Below are 19,198 nucleotides of genomic sequence, written 5' to 3' on the forward strand. Positions count from 1 at the left end.
TCTCCCCATATTCTCATCAGTGTCCCAAGGTACTACCAATCATCTAAACACTACAGGAAATTTACAGTGGCCAATTAACCTATAAACCTGCATGTTTTAGGGATGCGGGAGGCAACCAGAACAACTGTAAGGAACCTACACAGTCACAGTGAGAATATGCAAACTCCACTCAGACTGCACTGAAGGTCAGGATGAAACCTTGGTTTCTGAAGCTGTGAGATAGTGGCTCTACTTGCTCAGGAGACACAAGAGGGTGCAGATGCGGAATCTGGAGCAACGAAGAAACTGCTGGAAGAACTCAGCAGTTCTAGCAACATCTGTGGGAGGAAAAGAATTGTCCACATTTCAGGTCAAAACCTTGCATCAGGTTTTCAACCCAAAATGTCGACAATCTCTTTCTTCCCACAGATTCTGCTCAACCCGCTGAGTTCTTCCAGGAGGCTATTGGCTGCTCTACTAGCTGTACCACTGTGCTGCCTGGATCCTGCAACAGGTTAAACCTACCATGTACAATAGGAGTATGGCTATGGGAAAAATTGTAAGTACGTTTTTCACAAATAAAAACAGAAAATGCTGGAAGATTTCAGCAACTATGAAAGGGGAGCAGTCCGCATATTGTGTCTAATTTTTCACATTTTGTGGGAATGTTAAATACTGATGCATTTTTGGAGAATGTAATATATTTATTAACATTTTTAATGCTTTATTTTCTGTCCGCTTTTGAATCAAACACATTTAATGCAATTACTTTCAGTGCCTGCCTTGGCAGACAATGAATCAGCAAGTATGGAATAACAATTATATTTCTTCCCATCATATTGGCTAAATGTTTAGATTATCAACCTGTTTGGACTCGTTCATGATGAGTGTGGATTGTGATAGAGCAACCCATCTGGTGATGTACAAAACAATAGAAAATCCAATAAGTATCTTTGCTACATGCAATATAACTACACGTTAACTTTTGTAATTATAGATTTTTAGAAATCTTTGTGATACTGAATTCAAATGCATTTGAAAATACGTCAATCAGATCTAGTCACCATGTAGTTTCACTGGAGGTCTGTGGAAATCTTTAGTTAACACAAAAAAATTGAAGGCTTTACAATGACCTCATAGCATTTTCTGTGTCACCAATCATTCTGCATAGGTGATCCGGAAAGGAGAAGTAAGCTGTTGTTGGACTTGTACCCCATGTAAGGAAAATGAATTTGTGTTTGATGAATACACCTGCCAAGCTTGTCCCCAAGGTTCTTGGCCTACTGATGATCTCACAGGTAAGAAATGGAATTAATACTTCAATAATAATCTCTAGCTAAATCTGAAACTGTCTGGGAGCTGAGTAGCCTTTCCACAGTGATAAAGTAAAATAAATAACTGCGTCTGCTCAAATTATCTCCACAGATTTTGGACACTATACTAACTTAACCTAAGTTACATGGGGATTATTTTACCTGAATTTATGTATTGTTAAGATGTCAATCTGCAATTGATAAATCAACAGCTTCCTCTCCATATCGTGCTGCCTTGGCTTGTGTATGGACTTGTGTATCACATAGACAGCCAGGATGCAATATCCGAAGCTGACCCCAACTAGCGGAGGGCCTCAGTGGATAGATGGCTTCAATGAGTCAACAAGAAATATGCAAAATATATTGTTTACAGTGGAAGATTGATGAACAGCAGTGAAACTGAGCAAGTATCTGAACTGAGCTAAATCAATTGCTCTTGAAAAGTGTGGAAATCAGTTGTGTTTCTTATATAATAAATCTGCTCAGATAAATAATAATATTCAAATTCAATAACTGCAACAAACAGCATTCCAAGAGAGAAGTATATATTAGTGCAAATTGATTGGGATATCAAAAACACACTCTCTTTACCCCAATTAATATATTTTTTATTCTCTATTGAATTTAATTCATTCTTTTGATGTGATTGTAAATTTGCTCTTTCATTCCTCATATAATTGGCATTGTTTTAGAAGAAGTTGGATCTATGAACATTTGGACAACCTTCATATAAAGAATAGCAGAATCTGGTATAGCTCAGAAAGAGCCTATGGAGCTTAACTGTTTAGAGAACAATGCAGTCATTTCCTTTTGAAGGTTCCTATTAAATGTGACTTCAATCCTTAAAGCTTCTTCAAGAAGCCAGTGGTTCTTTGGTCAACTGTCTTGAATTAATGCTCTCTGCTCATCAACATTTTCAGCCAGTGGGAAACATTCCCTTATTTTCTAACCGCCGCATGGTTTGTGGCCTCCCGGGTGTGAGGGTCCGGGATGTCTCTGACCAGGTGCACGACATCCTGGTACGAGAGGGAAAGCAACCAGAAGTCGTAATACATGTTGGGACCAACGACATAGGCAGGAAGAGGGATGAGGTCCTGAAGAGTGAGTTTCGGGAAATAGGCAGAAGTTCTGAAGAACAGGACCTCAAGGGTGGCGTTCTCAGGATTGCTGCCAGTGCTACGTGACAGTGATGTTAAGAATTGGAGGAGATGGAAGTTGAACGTGCGGCTGAGGAGTTGGTGCAGGGAGCAGGGTTTTAGATTTTTGGATCATCAGGATCTCTTCTGGGAAAGGTGGGACCTGTACAGATTGGATGGGTTGCACCTGAACTCAAGGGGGAGCAATATCCTCGCAGGTAGGTTTGCTAGCATGGTTCGGGAGGGTTTAAACTAATTTGCAAGGGGGATGGAACCCAGAGCGATAGAGCAGTGAAAGAAGTGCATGGAGTAAAGCCAGACCTAACATATAGAGAGGCTTTGAGGAAAGAGAAGCAGAATAAACGGTGTAAAGACAGTAAGGTAGAAGAGCTGAAGTGTGTGTACCTCAATGCAAGAAGCATCAGGAACAAAGGTGATGAACTGAGAGCTTGGATACATACATGGAATTATGATGCAGTGGCCATTACAGAGACTTGGCTGGCACCAGGGCAGGAATGGATTCTCAATATTCCTGGATTTCAGTGCTTTAAAAGGGATAGAGAGGGCGGAAAAAGGGGAGGAGGGGTGGCATTACTGGTCAGGGATACTATTACAGCTACAGAAAGGGTGAGTAATGTAGCAGGATCCTCTTTTGAGTCAGTATGGGTGGAAGTCAGGAACAGGAAGGGAGCAGTTACTCTATTGGGAGTATTCTATAGGCCCCCTGGTAGCAGCAGCGATACAGAGGAGCAGATTGGGAGGCAGATTTTGGAAAGGTGCAAAAATAACAGGGTTGTTATCATGGGTGACTTTAACTTCCCTAATATTGATTGGCTCCTGATTAGTTCCAAGGGTTTAGATGGGGCAGAGTTTGTTAAGTGTGTCCAGGATGGATTCCTTTCACGGTATGTGGACAGGCTGACTCGGGGGAATGCCATACTAGATCTAGTACTAGTTAATGAACCGGGTCAGGTCATAGATCTCTCAGTGGGTGAGCATCTGGGGGACAGTGACCACCGCTCCCTGGCCTTTAGCATTATCATGGAAAAGGATAGAACCAGAGAGGACAGGAAAATTTTTAATTGGGGCAGGGCAAATTATGAGGCTATAAGGCTAGAACTTGTGGGTGTGAATTGGGATGATGTTTTTGCAGGGAAATATACTGTGGACATGTGGTCGATGTTTAGAGATCTCTTGCAGGATGTTAGGGATAAATTTGTCCCGGTGAGGAAGATAAAGAATGGTAGGGTGAAGGAACCATGGGTGACAAGTGAGGTGGAAAATCTAGTCAGGTGGAAGAAGGTAGCATACATGAGGTTTAGGAAGCAAGGATCAGATGGGTCTATTGAGGAATATAAGGAAGCAAGAAAGGAGCTTAAGAAGGGGCTGAGAAGAGCAAGAAGGGGGCATGAGAAAGGAAAACCCCAAGGCATTCTTCAACTATGTGAAGAACAAAAGGATGACAGGAGTGAGGTAGGACCAATTAGAGATAAAGGTGGGAAGATGTGCCTGCAGGCTGTGGAAGTAAGCGAGGTCCTCAATGAATACTTCTCTTCGGTATTCAACAATGAGAGGGAACTGAATGATGGTGAGGACAATATGAGTGAGGTAGATGTTCTGCAGCATGTTGATATTAAGGGAGAGGAGGTGTTGGAGTTGTTAAAATACATTAGGATGGATAAGTCCCCGGAGCCCGATGGAATATTCCCCAGGCTGCTCCACGAGGCGAGGGAAGAGATTGCTGAGCCTCTGGCTAGGATCTCTATGTCCCTGTTGTCCACAGGAATGGTACCAGAGGATTGGAGGGAGGTGAATGTTGTCCCTTGTTCAAAAAAGGTAGTAGGGATAGTCCGGGTAATTATAGACCAGTGAGCCTTACGTCTGTGGTGGGAAAGCTGTTGGAAAAGATTCTTAGAGATAGAATCTATGGGCATTTAGAGAATCATGGTCTGATCAGGGACAGTCAGCATGGCTTTGTGAAAGGCAGATCGTATCTAACACGCCTGATAGAGTTCTTTGAGGAGGTGACCAGGCATATAGATGAGGGTAGTGCAGTGGATGTGATCTATATGGATTTTAGTAAGGCATTTGACAAGGTTCTACATGGTAGGCTTATTCAGAAAGTCAGAAGGCATGGGATCCAGGAAAGTTTGGCCAGGTGGATTCAGAATTGGCTTGCCTGCAGAAGGCAGAGGGTGGTGGTGGAGGGAGTACATTCAGATTGGAGGATTGTGACTAGTGGTGTCCGATAAGGATCTGTTCTGGGACCTCTACTTTTCATGATTTTTATTAACGACCTGGATGTGGGGGTAGAAGGGTGGGTTGGCAAGTTTGCAGACGACACAAAGGTTGGTGGTGTTGTAGATAGTGTAGAGGATTGTCAAAGATTGCAGAGAGACATTGATAAGATGCAGAAGTGGGCTGAGAAGTGGAAGATGGAGTTCAACCGGGAGAAGTGTGAGGTGGTACACTTTGGAAGGACAAACTCCAAGGCAGAGTATAAAGTAAATGGCAGGATACTTGGTAGTGTGGAGGAGCAGAGGGATCTGGGGGTACATGTCCACAGATTCCTGAAAGTTGCCTCACAGGTGGATAGGGTAGTTAAGAAATCTTATGGGGTGTTAGCTTTCATAAGTCGAGGGGTAGAGTTTAAGAGTCGCGATGTAATGATGCAGCTCTATAAAACTCTGGTTAGGCCACACTTGGAGTATTGTGTCCAGTTCTGGTTGCCTCACTATAGGAAGGATGTGGAAGCATTGGAAAGGGTACAGAGGAGATTTGCCAGGATGCTGCCTGGTTTAGAGAGTATGCAATATGATCAGAGATTAAGGGAGCTAGGGCTTTACTCTTTGGAGAGGAGGAGGATGAGAGGAGACATGATAGAGGTGTACAAGATAATAAGAGGAATAGATAGAGTGGATAGCCAGTGCCTCTTCCCCAGGGCACCACTGCTCAATACAAGAGGACATGGCTTAAGGTAAGGGGTGGGAAGTTCAAGGGGGATATTAGAGGAAGGTTTTTTACTCAGAGTGTTTGGTATGTGGAATGCACTGCCTGAGTCAGTGGTGGAGGTAGATACACTCGTGAAGTTTAAGGGACTACTAGACAGGTATATGGAGGAATTTAAGGTGGGGGCTTATATGGGAGGCAGGGTTTGAGGGTCGGCACAACATTGTGGGCCGAAGGGCCTGTACGGTGCCGTGCTATTCTATGTTCTAGTTCTATGACCTTGAAATCCTTGATGAACTCTTAGCCTTCCCCAATCAATAATAAACAATCCCACATTTTCCATTCTGTCCGCACAACTATAGCACTTCATACTAGATGCACTTGATATAACTCCTGTAGAAAATTACCTCTTTATATCTTTTTATAATGCACTACCTAGAACTGGACATAGTTTGGGCCTAATTAGTATTCACATAGAGTTATGTAATTAACCTGTCTTCCTGATATTTACTCTCTGTCTTTCTACTGATAAATCACGAGACTATTTTTTGCTCTATGTCTTGTTCATCAGAGCACAAACATACCCAAGTGTCTCTGTTCCAGCATTCCTTTGCAATTGTACTTTTACATCAATTATATTTTCACTACCTATACCAAAATTATGATTATATTTTATCTACATTGACTTTCACTTGCCACTTCTCCACTTATTCTGTGTCTGTCTATTCTCTACCTTCATCTTTCCCAACCTCCAATAATTAGATTTGTAAGTATGCAAATTTAATACTATGCCCTGTACGAGATTTAAGTAATTAAAATATACATAAAAATCAGCAATACAAGTATGAAAATTTAGAAAACAACTGTCTCATTCTCTCTTGTCTGAAAAGCTTCCATCCATTCTAACTCTCCATTTTTCCCTTCCTAAGCTAATTCTATATCTATAGTACATTCTACTGTAACACATAGAAAATGCTGGAGGAACTCAGCAGGCCATGGCCTGCTGAAGGGTCTCAGCCTGAAGCATCAGCTGTACTCTTTTCCATAGATGCTTCCTGCCGTGCTGAGTTCCTCCAGCATTTTGTGTGTGTTGCTTGGATTTCCAGCATCTGCAGATTTTCTCTTGTTTGCATATTCTACTGTCTTTGCTTTTATCTCACAGACTTCAGTTTTTCCAGTGACCTTATATGGTACCTTATCGAATGTTTCATGAAATTTTGCATATATGGGGAAGTCAAAATTGAGATACATTGATCAACAATCATCTCCATCAAAAAAAGAGTCAAATCACCTACCTGAATGTTAAGATACTGTATACAGGGTAACATTAATCAGAAAGTAAACTGGAGAGGCAACCTAAAAATGTGACTTGTTAGAGCTGATCTGAGGCTGAGAATTCTGCTGTGTGGGCCCCTGAAGCCCTGACTGCCTGAACTCTTTCAAGAAAATAGAAACCATAAGTCATGAGTGAAATGTAATAATCTAGACTGCCTGGATGAACACAGCTCTGATAACTCCAGATTCTCAACAGCATCCTGGCACTATATTCTGCTTGACTGAGATCCAGCTCTGGCACCCCAAATATTTTTCACCTTCAACAATGGTGTACAATGGCTGCAGTATACTGTAACAATTCAGCAAGGCTTCTGTGACAACATCTCAGAAACCTTTGACCTCTGAAATTTAGAAAGATAAGGACAAAAAAAAAACATGGGATTATTACCAATCACACTTTTAATCCAAATGCACATAAACTTGATTCACAATCTTTTCATTCCTTCTGCATCAAGGGTCAAAATCCTTAACTCTTTAATTTAACAGAGTAAGGATGGCAGGGGTAACTATAACTTGTGTAACAGTTCAGAATTCAGACACAAGACAAGGATTTCTGGAATTTCTGAAAACATTACATGGAGAAGTTATCGGGAATATATCGAGGACTATCTAAAACTCAAAGAGTACAATTACACTATAATAACAAACAATTATAATTGTAAGTAATTACTTACGAGCAATACTAGATTACTAACAAACATGCTCAACACATTTACCTAGACAGCAATTCCCACTACAAGATCTAACTGACCTGCAGTCCAGTGGATGGTCAAATCAAACATGATTAGATACGGCACTTTAACCAGTAACAGACCACAGTGTTTTCCTCAAATGCAACACCCAATGCTGTTTCAATAGGTTTTATTGTATACCCTAAGGTTATCAAATTCCCCTTTTTACTAGTCTTTCCATCCAATGAAAATAATTGGTGGAATTAAGTTTTTCTTTGCCCTCTAGGAACTGATAATAAAGCTGCAAAGCTATTTGTTCAGTATTTCATTGTCTCAGAGAGCTCCTTTGCAAAGTCACCCACAGCTATAGAACTTTTCTAATTCTTTGAAAAGAAACCCTTTATATTTATGATATATGCTAGTAGAAAATTTTGATTAATACCTCTGATTAGCCAAGTTACAGCTAATATGCAGAGATTTACAAGACTTATATAGGAATACTCACAACACGCTGGAGTAACTCAGCAGGTCGGGCAGCATCCGTGGAAACGATCAGTCAACGTAACGGGCCGGAACCCTTCATCAGAACGTAAGTGTTCCAGCCCGTTACGTTGACTCATCGTTTCCATGGATTCTGCCCGACTTGCTGAGTTCCTCCAGCGTGTTGTGAGTGTTGCTTTGACCCCAGCATCTGCAGAGTGTTTTGTGCTTACTTCTATAGGAATGTCTTTCCCACATAGATTACAGTGGTTCAAGAAATTGGTTTACAATCATCGTTTCAGGAGCATTTTGAAATTGGCATTAAATGCTGGCACATTGATGAGAAAAGCATAGTTTATATCAATTGTACCAAATTCACCCACTTTCTGTTTCACTCCATCAAAATGCTTAATCAAGTTACTAAAACACAATTTTTCCCTAATAGAATCTGTGTTGACTTTTATTAGTCCATGTTTATTGAAGAGGCAGTTTATTTATTCCTGGAATACTGTTACTAAAAGCTTCCTCATTATTGAAGTTAATCTGGCTGCCTTTTCATTATCTAGTTATCCCTCTTCCCTTCTTGAACAGCATACCATTTGCAATCATACAGCCAATTGTTCCAGTCTGTATTTTTCAGCAATTCTTCAATTTCTATGCTTACTTTCTTCATCAACTGAAGATGTGCTTGCTCCTGACAGAATGTACCTCAAGCATTGCCAGTCTCTTTACCTAATTCTATTTCATCCATAACTCTTTTGGTCAAAGCAGCTCAGGCAAATCCCCTTCCAAGTAAACACCGAAAGTACTCAATTGGAACCCGACTAATTAACAATGGAGATAAAAACATCAGAACATAAGAATCACGGGAGCGGTGTAGGCTAGTCAGATACTACCCCGCCATTCTATAATATCATGGCTGAACTAGTCCAGGCCTCATCAGAACCTTCCTACCCTGTTCTCATGACACTTGACTCCCGCAGAGAAAAGCTACAGACTTCAGGAGGATAAAGAGATCAGTTGGGATAAACAGTGGGAAATGGAATTAAATCCAGAGAGGTGTGAGATCATGCGCTATGGGAGGTGTAACAATTCCGTAAATGAAAGGATATTGAGTATTGTGGCATAGTTAGGACAAATAATCAGAGTCTAATTCCCAGTGTGGTAGTACACAAGATGTTAAAAAAACTTAAAAGATTTTTTAAACAGAGAGTATCAGGTGCCTGGAATGTGCTGTCAAGGGAAGTGGTGGAAGCAGATACTGTATATTACATGATTTTGACTGTGGAATAATTGTTGGTGCCAGATGGGGTGTCTTGAGTATCTCAGAAATTGCCAATTTCCTGGGACTTACATGCACATTAGTCTCCACACTTCACAGAGAATGGTGCGAAAAACCAAATACCTCGAGTGAGCAGCAGTTCTGTGGGTGAAATCACATTGTTAATGAGAGAGGTCAGAGAAGAATGGCCAGATCAGTTCAAGCAGACAGTAACTCAAATAACCACGCGTTACAGCAGTGGTGTGCAGAAGAGCATCCCTGAACACACAACGCGTCAAATCTTAAAGTGGGTGGACATTTAAGATGGTTTTGGTCAAATGCCTCTTTTTTTCTGAGATTCTACTTTCTAACTATTTCATCATTCAGAGAACTTTGTAGTAAGTTTTTATTCCCTTAACTATGAAGACTAATCGTTGGTCCAATGCATTTATTTCAAAGCCCTTGACTGTAATCTGCCCATGTCAGAATCTTCTTCAATCTGTTAAAATTAGCTCTTCAGCAGTTAGGCACTTGTTTTTATTCTGGATCATACAATTCACTGCCTCCGTAGCTGATTTGAATCTTATGACAATTCACTGCTTCGAAATTCTCCTCCACCTTGGCATTCTTTATTGACTTATCAAGAGGAATAAATCTTACTCACCCTTTCCTTTGCGACTCATTTTTTAGCTGCTTAATCAATTGGTCACTGTGCACTCAACATCTGACTCATTGTCACCTGTAGCAGCTGAACAGGGACATGCTATCAACGGGAGAGCTAGGTAACAGAAATGAATATAGTCATAGCCACAGAGAACCAATAGGCATTAAAACTGAATAAGTTAATGACAGATATATCGCAAAACAGAAAGCCCAAGTTATGGATGAGGGATAAGAAGTAAATTTAATGTACCAGTACAATAAACATGGATTGAATAGTGTTTTATTGCTTCTTTCAGTAAAACAAAAACTAAGTTACAAATTTACCAATCAATCACAAGCATTAATTTATGTTGACTTTAATTTCTAATATAGTACTGCATTGTGGGACTGGAATACTAAGCATGATCATCTGTAAAGCTGTGTTATGATTATTAATCTTATTGTTTCTGCAGTCTGTGAAATGGATTGTTCTGTCAGAGCTGAGATGTTGTATACTTTAGATAAGGCTTTATTTCTGCCTACTAGCAGTTGATCATGAAGCATGGACAGAACCATCAATGGACTAGTTATGCCGTAGGAGGGTGCACATCATATAATTCACAGTTGTGTGGGACAAGTTAAATCAGGGGTCCCCAACCTTTTTTGCACTGCGGACCAGTTTAATACTGACGATATTCTTGCGGACCGGCCGACCCGGGTGGGTGGGGGGGGGGGGTAGGGTTGCCAACGGACAAGAGTAGCAGCCAAATACGTTGTGTTGATACGGAAAAAGACTACAATGACCATGAAGCCTTGCGCGGGCACCAGTACGCATGCACGTCATGACCTGCCGATTTTCTTTCCCCTGCAAATCCTTTTTGGCGATTCTGTTTGGGGGGCGGTATTAATCACGACTGGAATATAGGTGATAAGTGGGTAATTCACTCAATTTCGTTTCTAAAAGGGTTTATCTAACGAATTTAATATTAGACACACAGCACATATTTTCCTCGCATGAATATAGTGATAAGTCAATTATCAGTGGAGCTTGAAGTGTGTTGAAAGAACTTCCAGTAGAAGTGGCAGAAGCAGGTTCGATATTATCATCTGAAGAAAAATTGTACAGGGACAGGAAAGGAATGGAGGGTTATGGGCTGAGTGCAGGTCGGCGGGACTAGGTGAGAGTAGCGTTCAACACGGACTAGAAGGGCAGAGATGGCCTGTTTCCATGCTGTAATTGTATATAAGTCAATAGCATCATAACATTTTAAGTAACGTTTGGATATTAAACACACAGCGCATATTTTCCCCATACGAACATATAAAATCAGTGCAACACACCAATATTGCTGAATCACTGGGAGCCCTGGGCTTGTTTCCCTGCAACAACACCGTCCTATCGAGGGGTGGTCGGAGACAGCGATACTCGAACGGGGTTCCTTATGTCCATTCTATTCCGCAATTTAGTTTTCCTTGCATTCATTGCAGAAAACTCCACTTCTCAGAAAAATGTTGGAAATGGAAGCCACGTTTTCAGTGCTTTCGTGGCTGTCTCAGGATATTTAGCCTTGACTTTGATCCCAGAATGCCGAAAGAGATGTTATGTCAAACATACTTCTCAGCCTGTCGTCATTTGCAAGCTCGAGGAGTTGATCTCCTTCCTGCGCTGACATGGATGATGCGCGGGTAATGACCTCGCATGCGTAATGGCTCAACAGTGGCCGTGACCGGGAATGAGGAAAGGTCCAGCTGACTTCTATCGGCAAATCATATCGTTTCCTCGGTAGTGCATGCTTTGCGGCCTGGTACCGGTCCGCGGCCTGGTGGTTGAAGACCGCTGAGTTAAATGAACCAAAGGGCCTTTCCTTATCTATTACTGTTAGAACACTTACGTAAATCAATGTGTACACAAAAATCTTGGAAGATGCTAATGATGCACAGTACAGTAAAATGTACTTTGTGCTGTTTGGGAGTGAAGAAACAGAGCACTTTTCATGCATAATGCCAGAATATCTAAGCACTCGAGATTTTTGTTTGACATCCTCTCTTGAATAATGTGCAGTCTTCCCTTGTCACTTCGGCTATAGTAGCAATGCAGTACAGAAATTAAATCTTGAACAGGATATCTTGAATATGACAGCTCTGCTATTTCACTGTCCGTGTTCAAAAAAAAACCAACTTAAACATTCCTGTCATTCCATGTGACAAAGTGATATGGTGCGTAGGCAGTTCTTATCAGTGCAGAAGATGGGGTTATTCTCCTATCATAGATAAATAGAACCATATCTGCCAATTGTGCCACAAGCTAGTCCAATTAGGATCATTTGATCTTGCCTCATTATCCATTATATCAGCTCTTCCTTAATGTATCTCAGATAGAAATTAGGACTGAAAAGTAAATAATCTGTTTTTTATTATTTGAATAAAATAATGAAATAACCATGTGGATAGGACTGCCCACAGTATAATTTTTATCAATCCACAGTATTTCTAGGCTTAAGCTAATTAAACAGTTAATTATATCCTCACAGATAAATTACTAGATTGCTGCTTGTTAGTGATCTTTTTAAACTTGTTAATAAATTGTGCTCTACCGATGTAATTTCCTATTTTTGAGATACTTTGCCTATCAATCACTCTAATCCATTAGTATGCTGAACAAATTCTGATTTGCACTACCTGTTAATATTTCACTTATTGGAGAACAACATTGATATCCTTACACGAACACGAGGAAATCTGCAGATGCTGGAATTTCAAGCAACACACATAAAAGATGCTGGTGAACACAGCAGGCCAGGCAGCATCTCGAGGAAGAGAAACAGTCGACGTTTCGGGCCGAGACCCTTCATCAGGACTAACTGAAAGATGAGCTAGTAAGAGATTTGAAAGTGGGAGGGGGAGGGGGAGATCCAAAATGATAGGAGAAGACAGGAGGGGGAGGGATGGAGCCAACAGCTGGACAGGTGATAGACAAAAGGGATATGAGAGGATCATAGGACAGGAGGCCTAGGGAGAAAGAAAGGGGGAGTGGGGAAGCCCAGAGGATGGGCAATAATGGATGGAGTATGAGGGGGAGGTGGGGCAATAACAGAAGTTAGAGAAGTCAATTTTCATGCCATCAGGTTGGAGGCTACCCAGACGGAAAATAAGGTGTTCTTCCTCCAATCTGAGTGTGACTTCATCTTTACAGTAGAGGAGGCCGTGGATAGACATATCAGAATAGGAATGGGATGTGGAATTAAAATGTGTGTCCACTGGGAGATCCTGCTTTCTCTGACGGATGGAGCATAGGTGTTCAGCAAAACTGTCTCCCGGTCTGCATCGGGTCTCGCCGCATCGGGAGCACCGGACACAGTATATCACCCCAGCCGACTCACAGGTGAAGCGTCGCCTCACCTGGAAGGAGTGTCTGGGGCCCTGAATGGTAGTAAGGAGGTATAAGGGCATGTGTAGCACTTGTTCCGCTTACAAGGATAAGTGCTGGGAGGGAGATCAGTGGGGAGGGATGGGGGGGACGAATGGACAAGGGAGTCACGTAGGGAGTGATCCCTACGGAAAGCGGGGGGGGAGGGAAAGATGTGCTTAGTGGTGGGATCCCGTTGGAAGTGGCGGAAGTTACGGAAAATTATATGTTGAACTTGAAGGCTGGTGGTGTGGTAGGTGAGGACAAGGGGAACCCTATTCCTAGTGGGGTGGCGGGAGGATGGGGTGAGAGCAGATGTGTGTGAAATGGGAGAGATGCGTTTGAGAGCAGAGTTGATGGTGGAGGAAGGGAAGCCCCTTTCTTCAAAAAAGGAGGGCATCTCCTTTGTCCTGGAATGAAAAGCCTCATCCTAAGAGCAGATGCGGCGGAGACGGAGGAATTGCGAGAAGAAGATGGCATTTTTGCAAGAGACAGGGTGAGAAGAGGAATCGTCCAGATAGCTGTGAGAGTCCGTAGGCTTATAGTAGACATCAGTAGATAAGCTGTCTCCAGATATAGAGACAAAAAGATCTAGAAAGGGGAGGGAGGTGTCGGAAATGGACCAGGTAAACTTGAGGGCAGGGTGAAGTTGGAGGCAAAGTTAATGAAGTCAACGAGCTCAGCATGCGTGCAGGAAGCAGCTCCAATGCAGTGATTGATGTAGCGAAGGAAAAGTTGGGGAAAGATACCAGTATAGGCTTGGAGCAACACACATCAAAGTTGCTGGTGAATGCAGCAGGCCAGGCAGCATCTGTAGGAAGAGGTGCAATCGATGTTTCAGGCCGAGACCCTTCGTCAGGACTAACTGAAGGAAGAGTGAGTAAGGGATTTGAAATTTGGAGGGGGAGGGGGAGATCCAAAATGATAGGAGAAGACAGGAGGGGAGGGATGGAGCTAAGAGCTGGACAGGTGATAGGCAAAAGGGGATACGAGAGGATCATGGGACAGGAGGTCCGGGAAGAAAGACAAGGAGGGCAAGGTGGGGACCCAGAGGATGGGCAAGAGGTATATTCAGAGGGACAGAGGGAGAAAAAGGAGAGTGAGAGAAAGAATGTGTGCATAAAAATAAGTAACAGATGGGGTACGAAGGGGAGGTGGGGCCTTAGCGGAAGTTAGAGAAGTCGATGTTCATGCCATCAGGTTGGAGGCTACCCAGACGGAATATAAGGTGTTGTTCCTCCAACCTGAGTGTGGCTTCATCTTTACAGTAGAGGAGGCCGTGGATAGACATGTCAGAATGGGAATGGGATGTGGAATTAAAATGTGTGGCCACTGGGAGATCCTGCTTTCTCTGGCGGACAGAGCATACATGTTCAGCAAAGCGGTCTCCCAGTCTGCGTCGGGTCTCGCCAATATATAAAAGGCCACATCGGGAGCACCGGACGCAGTATATCACCCCAGTCGACTCACAGGTGAAGTGTTGCCTCACCTGGAAGGACTGTTTGGGGCCCTGAATGGTGGTAAGGGAGGAAGTGTAAGGGCATGTGTAGCACTTGTTCCACTTACATGGATAAGTGCCAGGAGGGAGATCAGTGGGGAGGGAAGGGGGGGACGAATGGACAAGGGAGTTGCGTAGGGAGCGATCCCTGCGGAATGCAGGGGGGGGGAGGGAAAGATGTGCTTAGTGGTGGGATCCCATTGGAGGTGGCGGAAGTTACGGAGAATAATATGTTGGACCCGGAGGCTGGTGGGGTGGTAGCTGAGGACCGGGGAACTCTATTCCTAGTGGGGTGGCGGGAGGATGGAGTGAAAGCAGATGTACGTGAAATGGGGGAGATGTGTTTAACAGCAGAGTTGATAGTGGAGGAAGGGAAGCCCCTTTCTTTAAAAAAGGAAGACATCTCCCTCGTCCTAGAATGAAAAGCCTCATCCTGAGAGCAGATGCGGCGGAGACGGAGGAATTGCGAGAAGGGGATGGCGTTCTTGCAAGAGACAGGGTGAGAAGAGGAATAGTCTAGATAGCTGTGAGAGTCAGTAGGCTTATAGTAGACATCAGTGGATAAGCTGTCTCCAGAGACAGAGACAGAAAGATCTAGAAAGGGGAGGGAGGTGTCGGAAATGGACCAGGTAAACTTGAGGGCAGGGTGAAAGTTGGAGGCAAAGTTAATAAAGTCAACAAGTTCTGCATGCGTGCAGGAAGCAGCGCCAATGCAGTCGTCGATGTAGCGAAGGAAAAGTGGGGGACAGATACCAGAATAGGCACAGAACATAGATTGTTCCACAAACCCAACAAAAAGGCGGGCATAGCTAGGACCCATATGGGTGCCCATAGCTACACCTTTAGTTTGGAGGAAGTGGGAGGAGCCAAAGGAGAAATCATTAAGAGTAAGGACTAATTCCACTAGACGGAGCAGAGTGGTGGTAGAGGGGAACTGATTAGGTCTGGAATCCAAAAAGAAGCGTAGAGCTTTGAGACCATCCTGATGGGGGATGGAAGTATATAAGGACTGGACATCCATGGTGAAAATAAAGCGGTGGGGGCCAGGGAACTTAAAATCATCGAAAAGTTTAAGAGCTTGAGAAGTGTCACGAACATAGGTAGGAAGGGATTGAACAAGGGGTGATAAAACCGTGTTGAGGTATGCAGAAATGAGTTCGGTGGGGCAGGAGCAAACTGAGATAATAGGTCGGCCAGGACAGGCAGGTTTGTGGATCTTGGGTAGGAGGTAGAAATGGGAAGTGCGGGGTGTGGGAACTATAATGTTGGTAGCAGTGGATGGGGGATCCCCTGAGCAGATAAAGCTGGTGATAGTGTGGGAGACAATGGCCTGGTTCTCCTTAGTGGGGTCACGATCGAGGGATAAATAAGAGGAGGTATCCGCGAGTTGTCGCTGTGCCTTGGCAAGGTAGAGGTCAATACGCCAGACTACAACAGCACCCCCCTTATTGGCGGGTGTTATAGTAAGGTTAGGATTAGTGGGGAGGGAGTGGGGAGCAGAGCGTTCGGAAAGAGTGAGGTTGGAATGGGAACAAGGTGTGGTGAAGTCGAGACGGTTGATGTCCCATCGGTAGTTAGCAATAAAGAGATCCAGAGCTGGCAGAAGACCAGAGTGGGGTGTCCATGAAGAGGAGGAGGGTTGAAGACGAGAGAAGGGGTTATCGGTCGGGGTGGGAGAGTCCTTGCCGAAGAGGTAGGCTCGAAGATGGAGCCAGCGGAAGAAGAGTTCTGCATCGTGGTGAACGTGGAACTCGCTGAGGTGTGGGCGAAGGGGGACGAAGGTGAGGCCCTTACTGAGGACAGAGCACTCTGCCTCAGACAGTTGAAGGTCGGAGGGGAAGGTGAAGACCCGACACGGATGAGAAGTGGAATCAGAGGGGGGAGGGAAAGGCAGGCTGGTGGTATCATTGGAGAGGGGAATGTTGGGGTGAGAGGAAGATGGAGCTTATGAGAGCCCAGAAGTAGCTTATGGAATGTGAGGGAGATGGGTTTGCAGAGTGGTGGTTGGGGAAGAGGAGACGGGAGTCACAATAGCAGCACGTAAAGACCCGGCCTGGAGTTCAAGGCTGGAGTCTTGAGAGCTGGGATCAGATGCGGGGAGGGGGGAGGCTAGGGGTGTCAGTGGAGAGGGGAAGGTTGGGGTGAGTGGAAGATGGAACCTCTGTTGGCCCAGTAGCTGATGGTGGGATCTGAGGGAGACAGGATACACAAACCTGCCTGTCCAGGTAGACCTATTGTCTCAGCTTGCTCCTGCCCCACCGAACTCATTTCTGCATACCTCGATATGGTTTTATCCCCGCTTGTTCAATCCCTTCCTACCTATGTTCGTGACACTTCTCACGCTTTGAAATTTTTCAATGATTTTAAGTTCCCTGGCCCCCACCGCTTTATTTTCAGCATGGATGTCCTGTTCCTATATACTTTCATCCCCCACCAGGAAGGTCTCAAAGCTCTACGCTTCTTTTTGGATTCTAGACTTAACCAGTTCCCCTCTACCACCACTCTGCTCCGTCTTGCGGAATTAGTCCTTACTCTTAATGATTTCTCCTTTGGCTCCTCCCACTTCCTCCAAACTAAAGGTGTAGCCATGGGCACCTGTATGGGTCCCAGCTATGCCTGCCTTTTTGTTGGCTTTGTGGAACAATCCATGTTTCAAACCTATACTGGTATCTGTCCCCCACTTTTCCTTCGCTACATCGACAACTGCATTGGTGCTGCTTCCTGCACGCATGCTGAGCACGTTGACTTCATTAACTTTGCCTCCAACTTTCACCCTGCCCTCAAGTTTACCTGGTCCATTTCCGACAGCTCCCTCCCCTTTCTAGATCTTTTTGTCTCTATCTCCAGAGACAGCTTATCTGCTGATGTCTACTATAAGCCTATGGACTCTCACAGCTATCTGGACTATTCCTCTTCTCACCCTGCCTCTTGCAAAAATGCCATCCCCTTGTCGCGATTCCTCCATCTCTACCACATCTGCTCTCAGGATGAGGCTTTTCATTCTAGGACAAGGGAGATGTCTTCCTTTTTTAAAGAAAGGGGCTTCCCTTCCTCCACCATCAACTCTGCTCTCAAACGCATCTCTCCCATTTCACGCACATCTGCTCTCACCCCATCCTCCCTCCATCCCAGTAGGAATAGGGCTCCCCCCCATCCCTTCCCACCGATCTCCCTCCGAGCACTTATCCTTGTAAGCAGAACAAGTGCTACACATGCCCTTACACTTCCTCCCTCACTACCATTCAGGGCCCCAGACAGTCCTTCCAGGTGAGGCGACACTTCACCTGTGAGTTGGCTCGGGTGATATACTGCGTCCGGTGCTCTCGATGCGGCCTTCTATATATTGGCGAGACCCGACGCAGACTGGGAGACCATTTCGCTGAACACCTATGCTCCGTCCACCAGAGAAAGCAGGATCTCCCAGTGGCCACACATTTTAATTCCATGTCCCATTCCCATTCTGATATGTCCATCCACGGTCTCCTCTACCGTAAAGATGAAGCCACACTCAGGTTGGAGGAACAACACCTTATATTCCCTCTGAGTAGCCTCCATCCTGATGGCATGAACATTGACTTCTGTAACTTCCATTAATGCCCCACCTCCCCCTCGTACCCCATCCATTACTGCCCATCCTCTGGGCTTCCCCCCTCCCTCTTTCTTTCTCCCTAGGCCTCCTGTCCCATGATCCTCTCATATCCCTTTTGCCAATCAACAGTCCAGCTCTTGGCTCCATCCCTCCCCCTCCTGTCTTCTCCTATCATTTTGCATCTCCCCCTCCCCCTCCCACTTTCAAATCTCTTACTAGCTCTTCTTTCAGTTAGTCCTGATGAAGGGTCTCGGCTCGAAGCGTCGACTGTACCTCTTCCTCGAGATGCTGCCTGGCCTGCTGCATTCACCAGCTACTTTTATGTGCGTTGCTTGATATCCTTACACTTGGTTTCTTAACTTGATGATTATTTTAGTTAGTTCCTTAAGTTAACCCATTGTATTTCAGGAAATCATATCAAATTTCTATGCTGCATGAAACGTTATTCTACATGTCACTAGAGATACTATTTATTTTCCATAAAACTGTCATCTTCTAAATTCTAGGTTAATATCATTTGAATATTAAAAAATGATTCATTTGATTTACTTCTAATATCTGCTTCTGTTAAACTTTTATATACATGCCCCAAATCTTGTCAGGTTGACAATTTCGCATGTGATTTAATTTGTTTAAGTAAAATGTCACAAGAGTCACCCTTTGTAGTAATGATCAGTGAGGCACCGAGAATCTGTAGTTACTGACAAGTAACTTTTACTATTTCTACTAAAAAGCACATGGGTTCACACTCTTATCTACCTGTGTGCACCCTACTAGAACCCCTGACACTCCATGAACAGTCAATGAAGAGAAAAGGATACAGACATCCCACCTCTCCCGGAAGTTCCGGGAGTCTCTGGCATACTGATAGCGGCTCCCTGATGCCCGCAAATTATATACAATATCCCGGAAATCAATTTTTTTGAGAGCAAGCGAGAG

The 19,198-nt window shown here is 44.0% G+C and overlaps 1 protein-coding gene across 9 annotated transcripts in view; it reads left to right on the forward strand.

Moving 5' to 3' along the window:
- Window positions 1–19,198, forward strand: part of grm5b (glutamate receptor, metabotropic 5b) — a 578,722-nt gene that overhangs the window by 460,917 nt on the left and 98,607 nt on the right. For all 9 annotated transcript variants that reach the window (XM_063053886.1, XM_063053882.1, XM_063053885.1 and 6 more), the window contains exon 7: window positions 1,151–1,277. In XM_063053886.1, the coding sequence (XP_062909956.1) occupies window positions 1,151–1,277 (127 nt within the window). The remainder of the gene's footprint in view (window positions 1–1,150; window positions 1,278–19,198) is intronic.

This window comes from Mobula hypostoma, chromosome 7 (genome assembly GCF_963921235.1).
Source record: "Mobula hypostoma chromosome 7, sMobHyp1.1, whole genome shotgun sequence".
NCBI classification, from domain to species: domain Eukaryota; kingdom Metazoa; phylum Chordata; class Chondrichthyes; order Myliobatiformes; family Myliobatidae; genus Mobula; species Mobula hypostoma.